Source organism: Onychostruthus taczanowskii, unplaced genomic scaffold (assembly GCF_017590055.1).
Source record: "Onychostruthus taczanowskii isolate IOZ18803 unplaced genomic scaffold, ASM1759005v1 scaffold101, whole genome shotgun sequence".
Classification (NCBI taxonomy): domain Eukaryota; kingdom Metazoa; phylum Chordata; class Aves; order Passeriformes; family Passeridae; genus Onychostruthus; species Onychostruthus taczanowskii.
In genome coordinates, this window is record NW_024496638.1 from 43,848 (window position 1) to 61,192 (window position 17,345).

At 52.9% G+C, this 17,345-nt stretch overlaps 1 protein-coding gene across 1 annotated transcript in view; it reads right to left on the reverse strand.

The window, feature by feature from the left end:
• MYRF (myelin regulatory factor) overlaps positions 1-15,438 on the reverse strand; it is a 41,969-nt gene extending 26,531 nt beyond the window's left edge. The window contains 1 exon segment of the mRNA XM_041410829.1: positions 15,262-15,438. Within this exon segment, the coding sequence (XP_041266763.1) occupies positions 15,262-15,307 (46 nt within the window). The 5' untranslated portion in view covers positions 15,308-15,438.
• Positions 15,439-17,345: the final 1,907 nt, after the last annotated feature.

Here is a 17,345-nt window from a genome sequence, read left to right on the forward strand (position 1 = left end):
TCCATAGTCACGGGATCCAAACAGCACCGGCATTCCCTCCCCCTCCCAAGTGGGGATTAGTGGGAAGCCACCAAGGAGGGAAGCTCAACACCCACATGGCTCCACACGGGACAGACTCCCACATCTCATCCCAGCAAAGAAAGATGAAGGAGCTCAGGGAAGCACTGATCTCATCCATCCCAAACCTACATCCCACCAGGTCCCGACGCCCTGTCCTCCTCCTGCCCCTGGCATTGTCACCCTGCTCTCCCACCATGTCACTGCTCCACTTTCCAACCCTTCTCTGAGAAAAGAGCCATGGCAATCCCAAAAAACCTCAGCCTCTGCCTGAAGAACAAGAAGTTAAAACCCTCAGCACCCTCCTCATGAGCGGAGCCGGGCGGCCTGAGGCCCCCGGACGTGTGAGAATGTCAGGAATCCCAATGTTTGGACTGGTTTTCTCTGCCTTCCCCAAACCTCCAAACACGCTCCACATCCCAACAGAGGTGCTTCCCACCCCGCTGCCTCCTCCCTGCCCCTGCTCCAACCGGCTCATCCCTCTTGGTGGCACCTTCCCAGCTCCTTGTCCCAGTTTTGGGTGCTCCCAGAGATGGGCACGGGGCCATAGGGCTTGGAAAGAGTTAACAGAGCTTGGTCTCTGTGAACTGTCATATTTACAGGTCTGAGGGATTTAACCCGGAATTTTCCTGGAGTGATAGGCTGAGAAGTTTATGGAATTTCTATTTATAACAGTCCCCCCTCCCTCTTCAATTCCTACTCTGTTGCCTGTCTTCAAATCACCCCTAATCCTGCCTGGGTCACCTGGGGGTGGGAGGAAGGGAGAGAGCTGGAGAACTTCATCCTGGGATGCGCTAACAAGAACCAGATGTGGGAAGCTGGAGATGACAACGAGGTCAGCACTCTGCAGGGGCTGGGGAACATCAGCCAGGGGTGGGGGGACACCCGGGAGAAGGAGGAGGAGAAGGAGCAGGAGAAGAGGCTGCGCCAAGCTCAGAGCTTCCCAGTGCCATTGAAGCCACGTACCAGAGAATTTTCAGGGAAAACTGAGGCATGGAACAGCCTGGGAGGTGATAAAACATCCAAACTGGTGCACGATAGAATAGGATCAGGAAACCCCAGGAGCTTCTGGTTCCATGTGGTCCCTCTCCTAATGGTCCTCCAGCACATGCTGGAGCAGCAGTGGGATACCTGGATGAGCAGGACACGTGGCACAAAGCTCCACCAGGAATGACCTGGGATGCCACAGCAGTGCCAGTGCTTGGCGAGGCGGAGAGCCCCGGCACATCCCTGGGCTCATCCCTGTGTCCGTGCACCAGGGCTGGTTGTGCAATCCTCGAGCCAGGCTGCAGCATCGGCACATTCCCGGGGCCCCGCGCCGCTCCTCACCCCCTTCTCCCTCCTGCCGTGTTTATCCTTCGGCCCGGGAGGATTGGCTGCTGGCCTGGCCGCGAGCACCAGGAATCCGGGCCATGGCAAACAAACCAAACACCGCCTAAGCCCGGGGAGCTGCGGGGCCAGTGCTTGCCTTCGGAGCTTCTTCCCATCCTGGATGGCTCTGCCACGCAGGGAGAAGCCGCTCCAGCTGGGAATAGCATCCCTCCCATGCCTGCCACCTCAGCAAAATCAGAGGTTGGGCTGCACAGCCGGACAACGCTGCTTCCATACGGAACAGCAGGAGGACGTCCCTACTGCCCCACATACCCAACCCTGGGCTGCTTCCATCCCCTCCGGTGACCCTGGAGGAGCCCCTGGCTCCCTCTGGATCCCAGCCCAGCATTCCTGCTTAATTAATGCTCTTTATTACCTGACTGGGATGATAACCAGTCCCCAAACAGGGCTCCTGTAACCGGAGCGGGACATAGAGCCAGCGCTCCCACAGCTCCCCAAAGACCACCCCAGAGCGAAGTCCAGGCTGTCCAAGGCATTTCCAGGGGATCCTAGGCCTTTCCTCTGAACCATAGCCTCTCCTCATCCCATTACTGTCATCCTTTGCTCCCCCCAGGAATATCACCCTTGAGAAGTTTCCTTTGGATTAGGACACTTTTGGTCCCTACACATCCCAAACCAGCCTGTGTCCCTTCCCATCACAAAAGGTGGGATTGTCCCAGGCAATGCTGAGGTTCATCCACCCCCTGTGTCCCATACTGGGGACATTCCCCAGCCAGCCTATCCCCAAGGACAGCCCTGTCCTTCCAAAGTAAAGGGGCAGTTCCTGCATCCCCTGCTCATACCAGACCAGAAAAACACAAGGTCCAAATTCCAACTAATTCTATGCCAAAAACACAGCCAAGGATAAGCTCTGCCATCTGTGGGATAAGACCCCACAGAAAACACCAAACTGAGGAGTAAGGATTTGGGGGTTCATGAGAATTTGGTTGTCATGGAATTTAAATTAAGTAATCAACAGAGCAATGGATACGGGCTAGGAACAGACACATCCCACCTAACTTTCTACATGGAGGGGCCAGGATTGTTCCCAGTACCTGACCCCCTCCTTCCTGGGAGTTCTTGGTGAGCTCCCAGCCAACACCCCAAATTCAACCCCTCTGCATTCCTAGACAAACTATCCCATGCCAGACAGGGCAGGGTGAGGGGAAGGCAGTGATCAGGGACAGGGATACAGGACAGTGGGATTTAGCCAGACTCCCAGATTGAGGGAGAAAAGAGCATTTACAGGGTGTCCAGGAATGCTCAGGAGCAACAGCCTGGGTAACAGTGAGCCAGCTCCAGGGGCAAAACACTTGGAATAATGAACTGGCCAGGTGGGAAGTACAACCAAACCCATGGCAAGGGGTTAGAACCGGATGATCTTTAAGGTGTTTTCCAACCCAAACCATTCCAGGATTCCCTAAATACCCAGTGTCCAGAGGCAGCAGCCTGGAACTCTCTTGCCTGGAAAGCTCTCTCTGCTCCTACATAATCCCACAACTCCTTAGCTTACATCCACAGATTAATATACTTGGCAAAAGCACCTTTGGATGAGGTGGACTGGGAAACATCCCAAACTCAGGGATAAGGAGATAACACCCTCCATTCCCCATTCCCAAGAAGACAAAGTGTTGGTGGGAGACATCCCAAGGCACGGCAAGTGTGAGGAGCCAGAGGAAATTATCCTGCTGTGCCATGGCAGGCCATAGGCATGTTCCTTGGGAAACTGCAGGAAAAGGAGGCAGAAAGGATGATCCTTCTTTCCAAACTTCCCTGAGCCCTCCCTCTGAACACCTTCTCTCCTCCAACCCTCCTGGAATTTCCCCTCATCTCCCATCTCCCCTCACCAAAGCTGTTCTCCCTCCTGCATCCCTTTCTCCTGGCAGCTCCCCACCCTTGTCCTGGCCTTTCCCCCGCCCTTGCCAGCTGTGAACCTTGGCATGGATGGAGCCATTGTCCTGGGAGAACGGGGGCCGAGGAGGAGGAGGGGAAGGTGTGAGAAGGGACACAGAGGCGCGTTTGTCCCTGTCCCCGCGGCCGTCAATGCCGCGCTTGTCCATTCATGCTCTCCGAGGGCAGGAACAGCGGCTCCATTTGGGAGGCTCCAAGGTGCCTGCCCAGGGGGGCACATTGCCCTGTTTGTTTGGAGACAACGCCTTTATCTCCCTTCCCGGGATGAGGGTGTTGGAGCAGGGACAACAGGACCGGAGGAGGCCACTTCATCTGGCGGCTCCCGCTGTACGAGGCTGGGGCCTCATCCTTGGGGATCACAGGGATGGGGAAAAGCTCCTGAGGATCCCTGCTGCTGAGGTGCCTCATCTGACCTTGCTTTATCCAGACTGCAGCTTTGGGGGGACAGGAGGGACATTTTCCGTAGGATAACACAATGTGGATGAGCTCCTGGACACTGCCGTGGTGGTGAAGGTCCATATCCATATCCCACACCATTCCCTCAGAGAGAATTATTGCCAGAAAGGATAAAAAATTAATAATATAATTACCAGCTACATACCAGTACCAAGAAGAGACCTGATCCAGCTGCCCAGAGCTTTCCCATGCTTGGCAATGACCAGGAAAGGGAAAACTCAGGGAACCACAAGTAATTGACAGAGCTGATGGCAATTCTGAGCTGTGGTCCTGCTGCTCTTCTAGCTCCAAGGAAAGAAGCCAGGGATGCAGTCCCTGGACACTGACCTCGCTGAAGGGCAAGACTGTGGCTCTGGAAAGGCTCTTAGGGAATCTGGAGAGCCAGGATGAGCCATGATCAGCCCAACTCTAAGACATCCACACTACATATAGAGGGAATTTGGGATAACTCAGGATTTGGAGGAGTGCTGCCTCCCCTGGAAACCCCTCCAGCACAAAACAATCCTTAGGGAGGGAGATTAAGAATAGAACAGCACCAGGATACAGGAGCAGAGGCAGCCAAGCATCGCCAGGAACACCGTGTCCAGATTGAACACATCATTCCCTCCCTTCCAACTGGGAGGGACCAAGGTCTGTCCAGGCTGGACAATCTCCAGAGGAGACTGGGAGGAAAAAGCAGAGCCATTTATCTAGATGGGACTTTTTCCAGGGCTTGGGAAGGGCCATCCCAAGTTTTGTGCAACCACCACGGATCTTTCACAAGGAGGAGCGTTGGGTCACCAGGGTTTTCCACACATCTGGGACGTTTGCTCCGGAACTGTCTCCCAAGGAAACCATAACAAGGGGCGTCAAAAGCTTCCTCAGCCACGTGTCACAAAGCTTCCAAGGAGAATCCCACTTTTCCCAGGATATAACATGACCAGTAGACACGGGACAGGCCCAGGGCTGTCATTTCTGTCTCCATGATCCCATGGCAGGGGGTGGAATTGGATGGTCTTTAAGGTCCCTTCCACACCAAACCATTCCAGGATTCTATGCAACTGAACTCACTATTGAAATCCAAAATTCCCTAGGGATTACTGCCATGCTGGCTATTCCCACACCCACTTTTCACAGGGAACTGAGGTCTCTTTCTTTTTTTTAAAAAAACCCCTTGTTTGCCTTTTCTGACCAACTCTGAGCCATCCTGGAACATATTTCCTGCTCCAGGGATTTAGCAAACACTTCCCAGACAATACAGCCGAGATACCAAACATGCTGCTTGGATCCCGTCCATCCCGTGCGCTCCCTGGGTGTTCCTGGGATCACTTCAAAGCACTGGGCTGGCTGGAGAGCCCCAAATCCAGAGGGAAGGCTCCTGGCATGATGCTTGAGGATGTGCCATGGGGAGGAGAGGATCAGGAGGTCACTCGGGAATGGGTGGGAATGAGTCGTGTCCAAATTAAATACCAGACACAAGGATTTTCCTAGCAGAGACCCCCAGGAAGGGACTGAGGTCAAAAACATTCCAGGGGGACCTTCCTGGTCTCCACAACTCCCTGACAGGAGCCAGGTGGGGGTCAGGCTCTGCTCCCAAGGAACATGGGACAGGACAAAAGGAAAAGGCCTCAAATTGCACGAGGCGAGGTTCAGGTTGGGTATAAGGGAAAATTCCATCAAGGAAAGGGTTGTAAAGCACAGGAACAGGCTCCAGCGGTGGAGCCCCCATTCCTGGAGGGATTTAAAACCTGTGTGGGTGTGGCAATTGGGGACGTGGGATAGTGGTTGTCTTGGTAGTGCAACACCAGGGGAATGGTTGGACTGGATGACCCCAGGAGGCTTTTCCAACCCAAATGACTCCATCATTCCATGATCTCTGCTCACATGGGGCAAAAGAAACTCCCAAGATTCCAGGCCTTTTGTTTTTGCTCAAATCGCCGCTGTAAGGGAATATATGGATGCAAGAAAGGAAGAGGTGGCAAAGCCCTTTTCTCCTGGCAAAACTGGGATGGTGACCTCAATCTCATGGATAAACTCTCTGTGGCAGTGGGGAAAAACCTTCAGAGCTAATCCCTGCTGCAACACAACTGGCAATGAGGGAAAAACACCTTAACAACATGAGAATGGGGAATGGTTCGACTCCGTGATCCTGCAGGGTTTTCCAACTTAAACCCGACTCTTTATGGGTTGGAAATCCTGTAAAAATCCCTCTCAGTGATCATTCCTGACCTGTTGCATCCACAGATGCCCACTGGATGTCCAGAGCCACACTATGTGTGCTTAAAAACCAGGAAGTAGAAAAAGTCCCTACCTTGACATTCCACAGCCCATCCTGTTGGACTGGGTTGAGTTTGTCCAGTTCTTCTTTCCAAGAACACCAGCACAACTTCCAGCATCCAAACTCCTCATTCCGGGCTGTGAAAGCTGTTCCCAGCCTGCAGGTCCTCACAGGGCTGTTCCCTCTATCCCTCTGGCTCCTCAACACCGTGAGGTGAGTTTTGGAATATCATTTATCACCCAGCATGTGCTGGGTTGGAAGGGACCTTAAGGATGATCCAGTGCCACCTCTTCCATGGACAGGGACACCTCCTACTAGTCCAGGTCACTCCAAGCCCTGTCCAATCCAGGCTTGGCCTTCCCTACACATCAGCCTGTCCATTCCAATACCCCTTCCCAAAAACTGAATTAAACCAAGACAGGAGGGCACATGGACAGGTAGGAATTCCCCCTGCCCAGAACTCCTCAGATTTTGGGATAAATGGGATCTCATCAGGGAAAACCCCACATCTGTTCAGGAGAGGAGCACTGACCTCATTATCAGCAAGCAGCCAACTGTAAAAAGGTTTGATGGCCCTTATAAAACTCCGTTTTCCAAGTTTTCCTTTACTTAAGCAGGTGTTTCATTCCCAATAAAGTCAAAGCATCCTTTCTAATGCTTCCACGAATCAATGTCCATAAACCCTGGCTAGTCATAACACAGGAGATAAGCCAAGATCCAGCAGGCTGATAAGATGTTTGCTTTCCTGTTTATGTGGATTTTGAGCAATCGGCATTCAGGATTAAAAGTCATAAATTATGTGGATGCCCCAACCCCTGGAAGTGTTCAAGGCCAGGTTGGATGGGGCTTGGAGCAACCTGGGATAGTGGAAGGTGTCCCTGCCCATGAAACAAGATGGGATTTAAGGTCTCTTCCAACTGAAACCATTCCAGGATTCTATAAATCAATGAATGAAGCCTCCAGTTCTTTGGATATCACACCTGAGTCTTCCAAAAATCCTGTTCCATGACCACCCCACAACTTCCACACTGTCTCCTCCCCACCAAACTACTTGGGTAGGAAAACCAGAACAATTTGCCACTCCATAGCAAAGTTGGGGTGATACCAAAGACTCCATGGAAAAAAAAAACAGGGAAAACCAAATCAACCCCAGGAAAAATCCCTTTAATGCCTAGTTTTTACACCCAGGCTGGATCCAAGCACTCTGAAGCTGTTTAAAACTCTAGCCTTGGCTTTTCCAACCAGTTCTCCTCCCCACCACTTCAAAACCCAGGGAAATACACAAGTGTTTGCACTTGGGAATATTTGTGGACAGGGAATTCCACAAGAATTCTGTCCACTCCATTTGCAGCCAGGCCTGGCCACTCTTCCCACCTTTCCCTCTCCCTGTTTGGAGTAACTGCCCCAAAGCAGCCAAAGTTCAGTGAGATAAGTGGTGGACCCTGAGTGTCACGTTACATTTTCCCTCGGGAAGGAGGCCTTTCCTTCAAATGTGCCTTGAACGCGCCCCAGGTGCTGCTGGAAGCCGGCCCGGAGTGTGGGATCCTGGGCTGGCCACATCACCCACCACCACTGGATCAGGGAGAAGATGCCATGGATGGGGGTGGAACTGGATGATCTTTAATGTCCCTTCCAACCCAAAGCATTCCATGACCACATGTCCGGCTGTGCAGGAAGAACGGGGAGAAGGAAGGTCTGTTGGATAAGCAAGGGCATGCCAAGCACACCAGTCAGTTGGAATAAAAGGATATGTCCATGAATATAAAAGTGAGAGCCACCAGATAGCCAAGTGTGGTATCCAATCATAGAATCCTGGAGTAGCTTGGGTTGGATGGGACCTTAAAGCTCATCCCTACCATGGGCAGGGACACCTTGCACTAGCCCAGGCTGCTCCAAGCCTGTCCAACCTGGCCTTGGACACTTCCAGGGATCAATCCACTCTCCCCTTCTCAGAGTTTCCATTTATCCTCCACAGCAGCAGGACACCTCCCTGGCTCTCTGCCACTGTCTTGTCCCTGCCTGTCCGTCCCTAGTCCTGCTATCCCTCCAGAATGCCCCGTGTTGATGGTTGTCCCTCCTGAATGACGCTGGAGCACGGGATGGGCACCCAGAAAGCACCGGCTTGGCCCCAAAAGCCACGAGACTGTTCCTGTTTGTGTCTCCAGCCACAGCTGCTCCCTTGTCCTCTGGCACGGCACACGCTGGTTAATCATTCCTCAGGCACATTCAGTGTCCTGGGATTCTTATCGGAGAGTGCAAAGTCCAGTCAGCAACACCACTGGGAAGAGGCAAGAGGGTTCCCCGGCAAGGGCGGCAAAGCTGTGCTGGAGCAACGCCATCCTCAGGCTGGGATACATGAGAGGGATCCAAGGCATCAGCTGGGAAGTGCCCATGGGTTCACTTGCACCTTCCCAGCACAGCTCCCAGCTCCAGATCATGAAGTCCTGGGATGGCTTGAGTTGGAAGCAACTGTAAGGATCATCCACTCTCTGCCATGGGCAGGGACACCTTCCACTATCCCAGGTTGCTCCAAGCCCATCCAGCCTGGCCTTGGACACTTCCAGGGATGGGCCAGCCACAGCTTCTCAGGGCAACCTGTTCCACCACTCTCACCACCAGATCACTCCAGGCATTCTCAGCAGGAGGAATCCATAAGGCCCCTATCCAGAAGAGGGAAAGCAGAGCAGGATCCTATCTCTCTTCCTTGAAATAACCATGCCCAGGAGCCGTTTAATTCCCTCTTTCTGGCAGCTGGGATGACTCTGTCCTGGAAGGGCTCTCCCTGATAAGGGTGAGGAAGCAGAGGGAAACCTGTCTGTCCGGCATCCCACGGCTCCTCCTTGACCAGGATTCCTTTCCCATCTCCCTGCAAGCAGCAGCCCTTCCACACCCCATCCCACGCATGGGCTCAGCCAGATCTCTGTGTCACCATTTCCATGCTTGTCACACCTCCAGAACGACTCCCTCTAATCCGCCCCAACTGCCACCTCTTCCTCAAGTTTCTCTCTGTCTGTGTCCGGGCATTGCTCCCAGGGCACCAGCCTATGGAAGGGGCATTACCCAGGACACGGGCAAAGTTCCTCCTCATGGAGCCTCGTGCTGACATCACCTTTCCAAATCCCAGCCTGCCCTTTATCAGGCTTTACGGATCCACCCTCTCATGAACAGCTCTCTGGCCTTACTCCACCTGGATGTCTCTTGCCCTTTTCCCAGGATTAAGGAGTTTTGGGGTCCAGGATAAAGGAGTTTTGGAGAAATGGGAGGGAGAAGCACCAGCAAAACCAGCATAAGACCATGCCAGCAGTGGGGGTGTTTGGCACCAGCCTTTCCCTGAGGAGTGGACGAGGATGAGTCTTTTGGCTGAAGAGACTCCAGGAATCTCCTGTTAGGATGGACGTGGCAGCTTTCCCCCAGTGTCCAGGAATGCCACCTGGGTGTAGTGATGAGCTCAAGGGAATGTTTTTGTCTCTTCCCTGCTCTGCTCAGGCCCTGGGATTGAGCTGGACTCAGCAGCATCCTCATGTCACCTGCTCCTGTTGAGAGCTGACCAAGCAGGGCGAGCAGAGAAGCTTCAAACAGAGGGAAGACAGAGGAGAACCAGGGAACAATCCCATTGGGAAGAGAAATGGAGAGGCAGAGGGGAAAGCAAGGCAAGCCATGGAAGGGCTGGGGGGACCATGCCGTTACCTGCTCGGATCCAGCGCATCCTGAGCATGGTGAGAGCCGATGTCAAGCTCCCGCCGTATCCCTGCTCTCTCCCTGTGTCATTATTCCCTGAGCTCAGCTCCTCCAGCTCCCAGGGCTGCCGCTGCCTGCTGGTTTTTCTATTCCCTCCGGGAAGAGTGGGAGGGCCGGGGAGGCGGCCGGGCGGCCGCTGCTCCGCACTGGGATTTGGGACCGCGAGGGGATTACCCGCAGGGATGGTCATGTGTTTGTGCTGTACCAGCTTCCCCGGGCCCATTCCGGCACGGGCTGACTCCCGGCTCCCAAAGAACTCCGGGCAAAGCCTCTTACCTTCCCGCGGAGCCAGCCAGGCCCCGCAGCGACTGTCACCTGCGCCGCCACCTCATCCCCAAGCCGCTCCTCCCGCGGCCAGGAGCCCCCCGGCAGGGATCACGCTGGGCTTTTCCAAGGTGTTCTCTCCCTGCCACAGCAGCTCCGTGTGGGAAAGCTCTCTCCAGCATCAAGCCTCGGAAATGGATTTGGGGGCAGGCAGAGGGTGATGAGTGAGCAGGAAGCCCCAAAAGAGCCATTTTTTTAAGGCATTCCATGAAAAATGATGCTCTGATCCATGTAGCTGCATTTCTGTGTCAAGCTCAGGAACCTAAACCATGGGACACCAGGACAGATTCCCCCAGTTCCATTGGTCTCCTACTGTTTCTGCTCCCAGTTTTCAGCCTCAAGACATCCCAAAGCAACAGGAAGACTTGGGAGCAGTCCCTGGATTCTCATGGATGTTTACACCTGCAGGAGTCTGACCAGCAAATTCCTTCTTCACTCATTCCCACCACCACCAAATCCCCCTTATGGCCCAGCATGTGGGTCAAGGGGCAATCCCAGCTGTCCTGGGGTCACCTCACTGTATCAGCTCCAGTATTCTACAGTCCTTCATCCAAGGAAAACAGAGAAATTTCCAGACCTCTTCCTGCAGGGCGATACTTCCTCCCCACAGGCACCAAGTGCTCCATAATCAAAATCACCAGGAGTGTTACCAACATCAGGAACACGGGAACAGGTTGTCTAGAGAAGTTCTGGATGACAGAGGGAGGGTTTAGATGGGATATTGGGAAGAAATCCTTCCCTGGGAGGGTGGTGAGGCCCTGGAATGGATTTCCCAGAGAAGCTGTGGCTGCCCCATCTCTGCAATGTCCCAGACCAGGTTGGCTGGGGCTTGGAGCAACCTGGGATAGTGGAAGGTGTCCCTGCCCATGTGGGACTGGATGATCCTTAAGGTCCCATCCCATCCAAACCATTCCAGGGTTCCATGATCACATATATCCAAACATTCCCACGGGCAAAAACATCCACTCCTGGTAACTCCAAGCTTGGAGATTCCTGTGCACACACAGCCCAGCAACCCCTGCACGGACACACGGCTGCTCCACAGACAATATTCCCAGTGTTCCAGCCACTTGTGCTCCATGAATACGCGTGGAGCTGTTGGATAACCTTCATGGAAACCTTCCCCTTCTGCTGAACCAACTCTTGTCTTTCCCAGCTCCACCTCAACCCCAAACCTGGGGCGCTTCCAGCACTTGCTCTCCTTTCTCTGCTCCTTTCCCAATTCCCGCTTCCCAGCCCCCGCCGGCCCCGCTCGGAACATCTTTCCCGCTGTACATTCTTCCCCAAGCCCTTATCTCATAAATTAGCCGGGAGAGGGATCCCAAATAGCTGAGCCGTGGCGTAAGCGTTTCCCTGAGGCAGGGGTGGGCGGGAGCAAGGGAAAGGTTGGGAGCAGGATGCCAGCCAAGGGTCAGACGCTGTCAACTCCCTCCTTCTCCTTTGAATCCAAACACAAACGCTCCAGGAACACTCCCAAACCCATGGAAATCTCCTTTCCCTCCCAGGCCAGAACCCCCCAGCATCCCACACTCACTGCTCCAGGATTTTTGCCTGAGCTCTCCTTAACAGGATGGTCCTGGGGACCTCCAAACACATGGATCAGCTGTCCTAACACAAACCATGGAGTTTGGGAAGATTCCTGAGTGGGAAGGGACGGTCCATGAGAATCATCCAAGTCTATCTCCTGGCCCTGCATAGGACAATCCCAAAAATTCCACCATGTGCCTGGACAACAATAGAATCTTCCCAACACAGGAGAAGCTCCTAAGGACACTCAATACGAAAAGTCAGGATTGCATTCCCAGCACCTTCATCCCAGGAAAACGTGAAGTTATTCCCAACGCATCTTTTCCCTCAGAGACTTTTCCCTAGCCCATCCCAAATACCAGAGTAAAGCCTGGGACCCTTCCCATCACTTTTCTGGTTCTCCATCCTCATACACCTCAGATCTCACCCACAAAGAGCAGACAGCCATATTCCAAGGAAATAAGGATATCTGGGAAAACAAGGATGGCCAGGGAAACACGGATACCCATGGAAGTAAATATATCCAGGAAGACAAGGCTATCTAGGGACACAAGGATACTCAGGAAAACAAAGACATCCATGGAAATAAATATATCCAGGAAAACAAGGATACCTAGGAAACAGAAATCAACAAGGAAATATGGATATCCAGGAAAACAAGGATACCCAGGAAAACAAGGACACCCAGGGAAACAAAGGATACCCAGGGAAACAAAGGACACCCAGGAAAATAAGGAAATCCTGCCCAAACAAACACCAAGGAAAACTCAGGAAAATCGAGGTCCAGCTCTCACAGCTGAGAAAAACCAGGGACACCAACCAGACCCAAGATTTTGGAAGCATTTGCTTCCGAAAACAAGCCTAGCTATGCAGATGGGACCAGCCAAATTCCAGGATTTGGAATGACCACAGGCACCGATTCTTCCCCAGCTCCACCAGCACAGCCCCCACTCCCAAACATCTCCATGAGGACCCCGGTTAATCCTTGTCTGACACTGGAAAACACAAGGGCTTAGGGATTCTGCCTAAATTTTCTGGGATTTCTTACACCAGGCTCAAATCCTGGGAAAATCAGAGTCAAGCAAAGGAATGAGAATTCCCAAGTTATTCCAGGCTTCTCAGCCTGCAGGAAGAAATCTCTTCAGGGGTGGGATGATCCATAAGAAGAAGAAAATATTTCACTCCAAGTGACAAATAGGTTGGAAAATTATTTCCTTATGATGGGAATTCAGTGATAAACTTTAAAGGAGTGATGGGATAATTAATTTATTCCAGTAAATTATTAAACTCTAACAGATCTATTGTTTACCACATCCAAAAACCATTAATTCCTCAGGAGGGCCAGATTCCAGAGCAAATCTAACTCCATGCCATGATTTAAGGCACTGACCTTCACTCCCAAAAAACCAGAGAACACTTTGGCCACAGAATTCCTCGGAGCACAACAATTAAACCTGGCACAAGAGGGAAAAACTGAGCAGCAATTCCTGGTGGCAAAACTTTCTTCTCTTCCCTTCTCCCCCTCCAGCTCCATGTCGGAACAGATGCTCTGGAATAACAACAGGAGTGGGATCGAGCTGCCCAAACAAAGTTGTGCTCTATGGAATACTTGGCTCAGAGAGGTTTTAAGGATTTTATAGCTGAGGGTAAGAAATATCCTTCAGGCACAGTTTCCTTGATCCTGGGTTTTTACAGGGACAGGATGGTTTTGATTCAAAAGAAAGAAGGAGAAAGAGATTAAAAAAGGGAAAAAGGAAGACGCAACAGGGAGAAAGGAGGAGGAAAAGGGGGAGAAAAGCAAGAAGAAAGAAAGAAAGGAGGAAAACAGAAAGGGAGAATCCCAGGATGGCTGAGGTTGTCTGGGATCTCTTGGAGTCATCTTGCTCGAGCAGGATCATCCCCCCACATCCCGGAAAGAACAGGAAAACAGTAAAAGAAAGAAATCTCCACATTATAATAAAGATGCTCTGGGGAGATGGAGAAACTCCCTATCTCCAGCTGAAGAGACAGAGAGCTGGTCCACAAATAACATCGGGATGTTGAGCCAGAGCTCTGCAGGACTCCCAGGAGGAGCTCAGCACCCCCAGCATGGGAAGTGGGAAAGGAGGATTTAGGAGCTTGGCCCAGTGAAATCCTAAAATCAAAGGAAACCCCAGAAGGCTGCAGGGAACACGGGCTGGGAGTGGCTGATAAGAGCCCTCGTGGTGAGGCTTCCCATCCCTGCTAATCCTGGGGCTCCTGGGAATCTGGGATCATGGCTGGAACTAACAGGGGGTGCTTTTTCCTTTGAAGAAAAGATGCCTTACTGAGAGGTCACAGGGATGCCAGGAGAGAGGGAAACAAGGAGGAAGCAGCTGGAGCTTCCACTCGCTCCCAAGAACATCTTCTGTTCCCACTTTCCAGGATAAATCCTTCTACCAGCCAAAGAATCCACAGGGACAGTCCTGCCCCAACTGCTTCTGGGGGCTCACTGCACAATCCCACTGCTCCAAAGGGGATCCCAGCTCTGGAGTTCACCCAGAGTGGATTGGGATCCACCCCAGGACCTGTTGGGGCAACACAGCCTCACATTATTCCCTCAAGCAGCACATCCATGTGCCAGGGGCTCATCCCAAAGGACACAGCCTGTGGCAACTAAACCTGGGCCTGGCAAGCGACCCACTGGAAAACAAGGGAGGGAAACAAAGCAACGAGGGGGAAAGAGAAGGAACCAGCCACTCCACAAGGAAGAGCGGAGCGTGCCAAGAAGGCCAGAGCAGGGAAGGGAACACGGAGCCGAGGCAGGAACAACAATGGGATCAGGCTCCCAACACATCCCAGTTCAGGTATGAGCAACTACATTTCATCCAACAGAGGCCAAGTTCTCTTCCCGACCACTTTTCCACCCTGGTGGGAAGGAGAGTGATCCACAGCCATGCGGTGTCCACAAGGATCCAGGCTCTGGAAAAGGTCTGGGATCCGTAGGCCAGAGCCACTGCCATGAGCCTGCTCCTGCTCCAAGGATGGTGAGGGACATTCCAAGGTCCTTGGTGGGGTCGCAGTGGGAATCTAAGGCACGGCACAGCACAATTCCCAGGATATGCAGCTTGGCACCCACGGTGTGCACTGCAGGATGCACAACTGCCCTTGGATTGTGCCCCGGGACAGGGATCCGTGCCATTCCAGAGCTGGCTAGGATGGTATGGAGCCAGGCTGGGAGAGCTGGGATTGTTTAGCCTGGAGAAGGCAGAGCTCCAGGGAGACCTTGGAGCCCCTTCCAGTGCCTAAAGAGACTCCAGGAGAGCTGGAGAGGGACTTTGACAGAGGGCCTGGAGTGACAGGACAAGGGGGAATGGCTTCCCACTGCCAGGGAACAGGGTTAGACGGGATGTTGTGAAGGAATTCCTGTGAGGGTGCTGAGGCCCGGGAATGGGTTTCCCAGAGCAGCTGCGGCTGCCCCATCCCTGGAAGTGTCCCAGGCCAGGCTGGCCGGGCTTGGAGCAAGCCGGGCTAGCGGAAGGTGTCCCTGCCCAGGGCAGCGGGGTGCCTCTGGATGAGCCCCAGGCTCCCTTCCCACCCAGCCCGCCGCAAGGCCGCTCCCGGAGCGGGCCGGCACTCGGGGCCGGCGCTGCCCTCGTTACCTTCGAAGAAGCGCTGCAGAGCCTCCGTCTCGTCCACCACCTCCATGGCTGGGCCATGCACGGGCCGGCCCCGGCTCACTCCGTGCGGCTGCAGGGGGGCATCGCCCCGGCCCGGGGGGCCCCGCCGCGACCCCCGAGCCCCGTCCGAGCCCCGAGCCCCGCTCTCAGCGCCGGGCTCCCGCTGCCCGTGCCCAGCGCGGCCGCCCGATGCCCATCGGCGTCCGCCGAGCGCTGCCCCGGACTCGGGCTGCCGCCGCCGCTCCTCCCTCCTTCCCCGCTGCCCTCCCTCTTTCCCGGCCCTTCCCCGCCCGCCGCTCCTCCTCCGCCCGGCACCGCGCTCGGGGCACCCCCGCCGACAGGGTTCGGAGACGCCGCCGAGCCGCGAGGTTGGCAAAAGTCACCTAAAAACAGTAGCGAGGGACCGGGAGGAACCTCTGAAATAAAAAATCCGGTCGGGAAGCGCTGAAGAGCAGCCACAAGCCGCCAAAAACCAGCCCCGAGTCACAAGCCACTAAAGCCCCAAAAGCAGTCACAAGCCACCAAAAATCAGCTGCTAAAGCCCCAAAAACCAGCCACTAAAGCCCCCAAAACTGGCTACTAAACTATCATAAAGTTCTGTGCACAAAGCACGAAAAGAAAGGAGCCATAAATCAATCAGAAAACAAAAAAGCAGGCACAAACTACCAAAATCTGTCCGGCAAAACCTCAAAAACAGCCACAAAGCACCAAAATTTGCCCACAAGGCACCAAAACCCCTCACAAAGCAGTAAAATTTGTGCACTGAGCGCCAAATCCCTCACAAAGCACCAATTCCCCTCACAAAACACCAAAATTTGTGCAGAAGGCACCAAAACCCTTCCTAAAGTACCAATCTCCCTCACAAAGCACCAAAATTTGTGCACTGAGCGCCAAATCCCTCACAAAGCACCAATTCCCCTCACAAACCGCCAAAATTTGTGCAGAAGGCACCAAAACCCTTCCTAAAGCACCAATCTCCCTCAAAAACTCCAAAATTTGTGAACAAAGCACCAAAATCCCTCACAAAGCACCAAAATTTGTGCACTGAGCGCCGAAGTCCCTCACAAGGCACCAATCCCCCCTCAAAAACTCCAAAATTTGTGAACAAAGCACCAAAACCCCTCACAAGGCACCAAAATTTGTTCACAAGGCACCAAAGCACCACAATCTGCCAATAAGCAAAGCAAAATCCCTCACAAAGCACCAAAATTTGTGCACTGAGCGCCAAAGCACCACAATCTGCCACTAAGCAAAGGCACAAGGCATCAAAAAATCAGCCAAAAGCTGCCAAAATCCAGCCACAAACCACTGGAAAAAAAGCACCAGCAAAGCACCAAAATCCAGCCACAAAGCACTAAGAAAAAAGGCTGGCTCCAAGCCACCAAAAATCCAGCCACAAACTACCAAAATCTGTCCATAAACTACTAAAAACCCAAAGCTATAGAGCACTAAGACATGGCAACAAGTCACCAAACATCACAAGCTACCAAAATTCATCCAGAAACCACAAAAAATCCAGTCACAAACTACCAAAATGTGTTCACAGAGCACAAAAAACACTCACAAAGCACCAAAATCTGTGCACAAAGCACCAAAATCGTGCACAAAGCACCAAAATCTACCACCAAGCACCAAGCTCCCCTCACAAAACACCAAAATCTGCCACAAAGCAAAGTTACAAGCCACAAAAAAGACAGCCACCAAAACCCAGCCACAAATCACTGAAAAACACCCCCAAAGCAACAAAATCTGTCCCCAAAGCCAAAATGTGTTCACAGAGCACAAAAAACACTCACAAAGCACCAAAATCTACCACAAAGCACCAAGCTCTCCTCATAAAACACCAAAATCTGCCACAAAGTTACAAGGCACCAAAAAAAGACAGCCACAAGCCACCAAAATCTGGCCAGAAATCACCGAAAAACACCCTCAAAGCAACAAAAGCTGTCCCCAAAGTAAACAAATCTGTCCCCAAAGTCATAAGGCACCAAAAAAGAGCCACAAATCATTAAAAATCCAGCCACAAATGACCAAAATCCATCCAGAAATTACAAAAACCTAGTCAC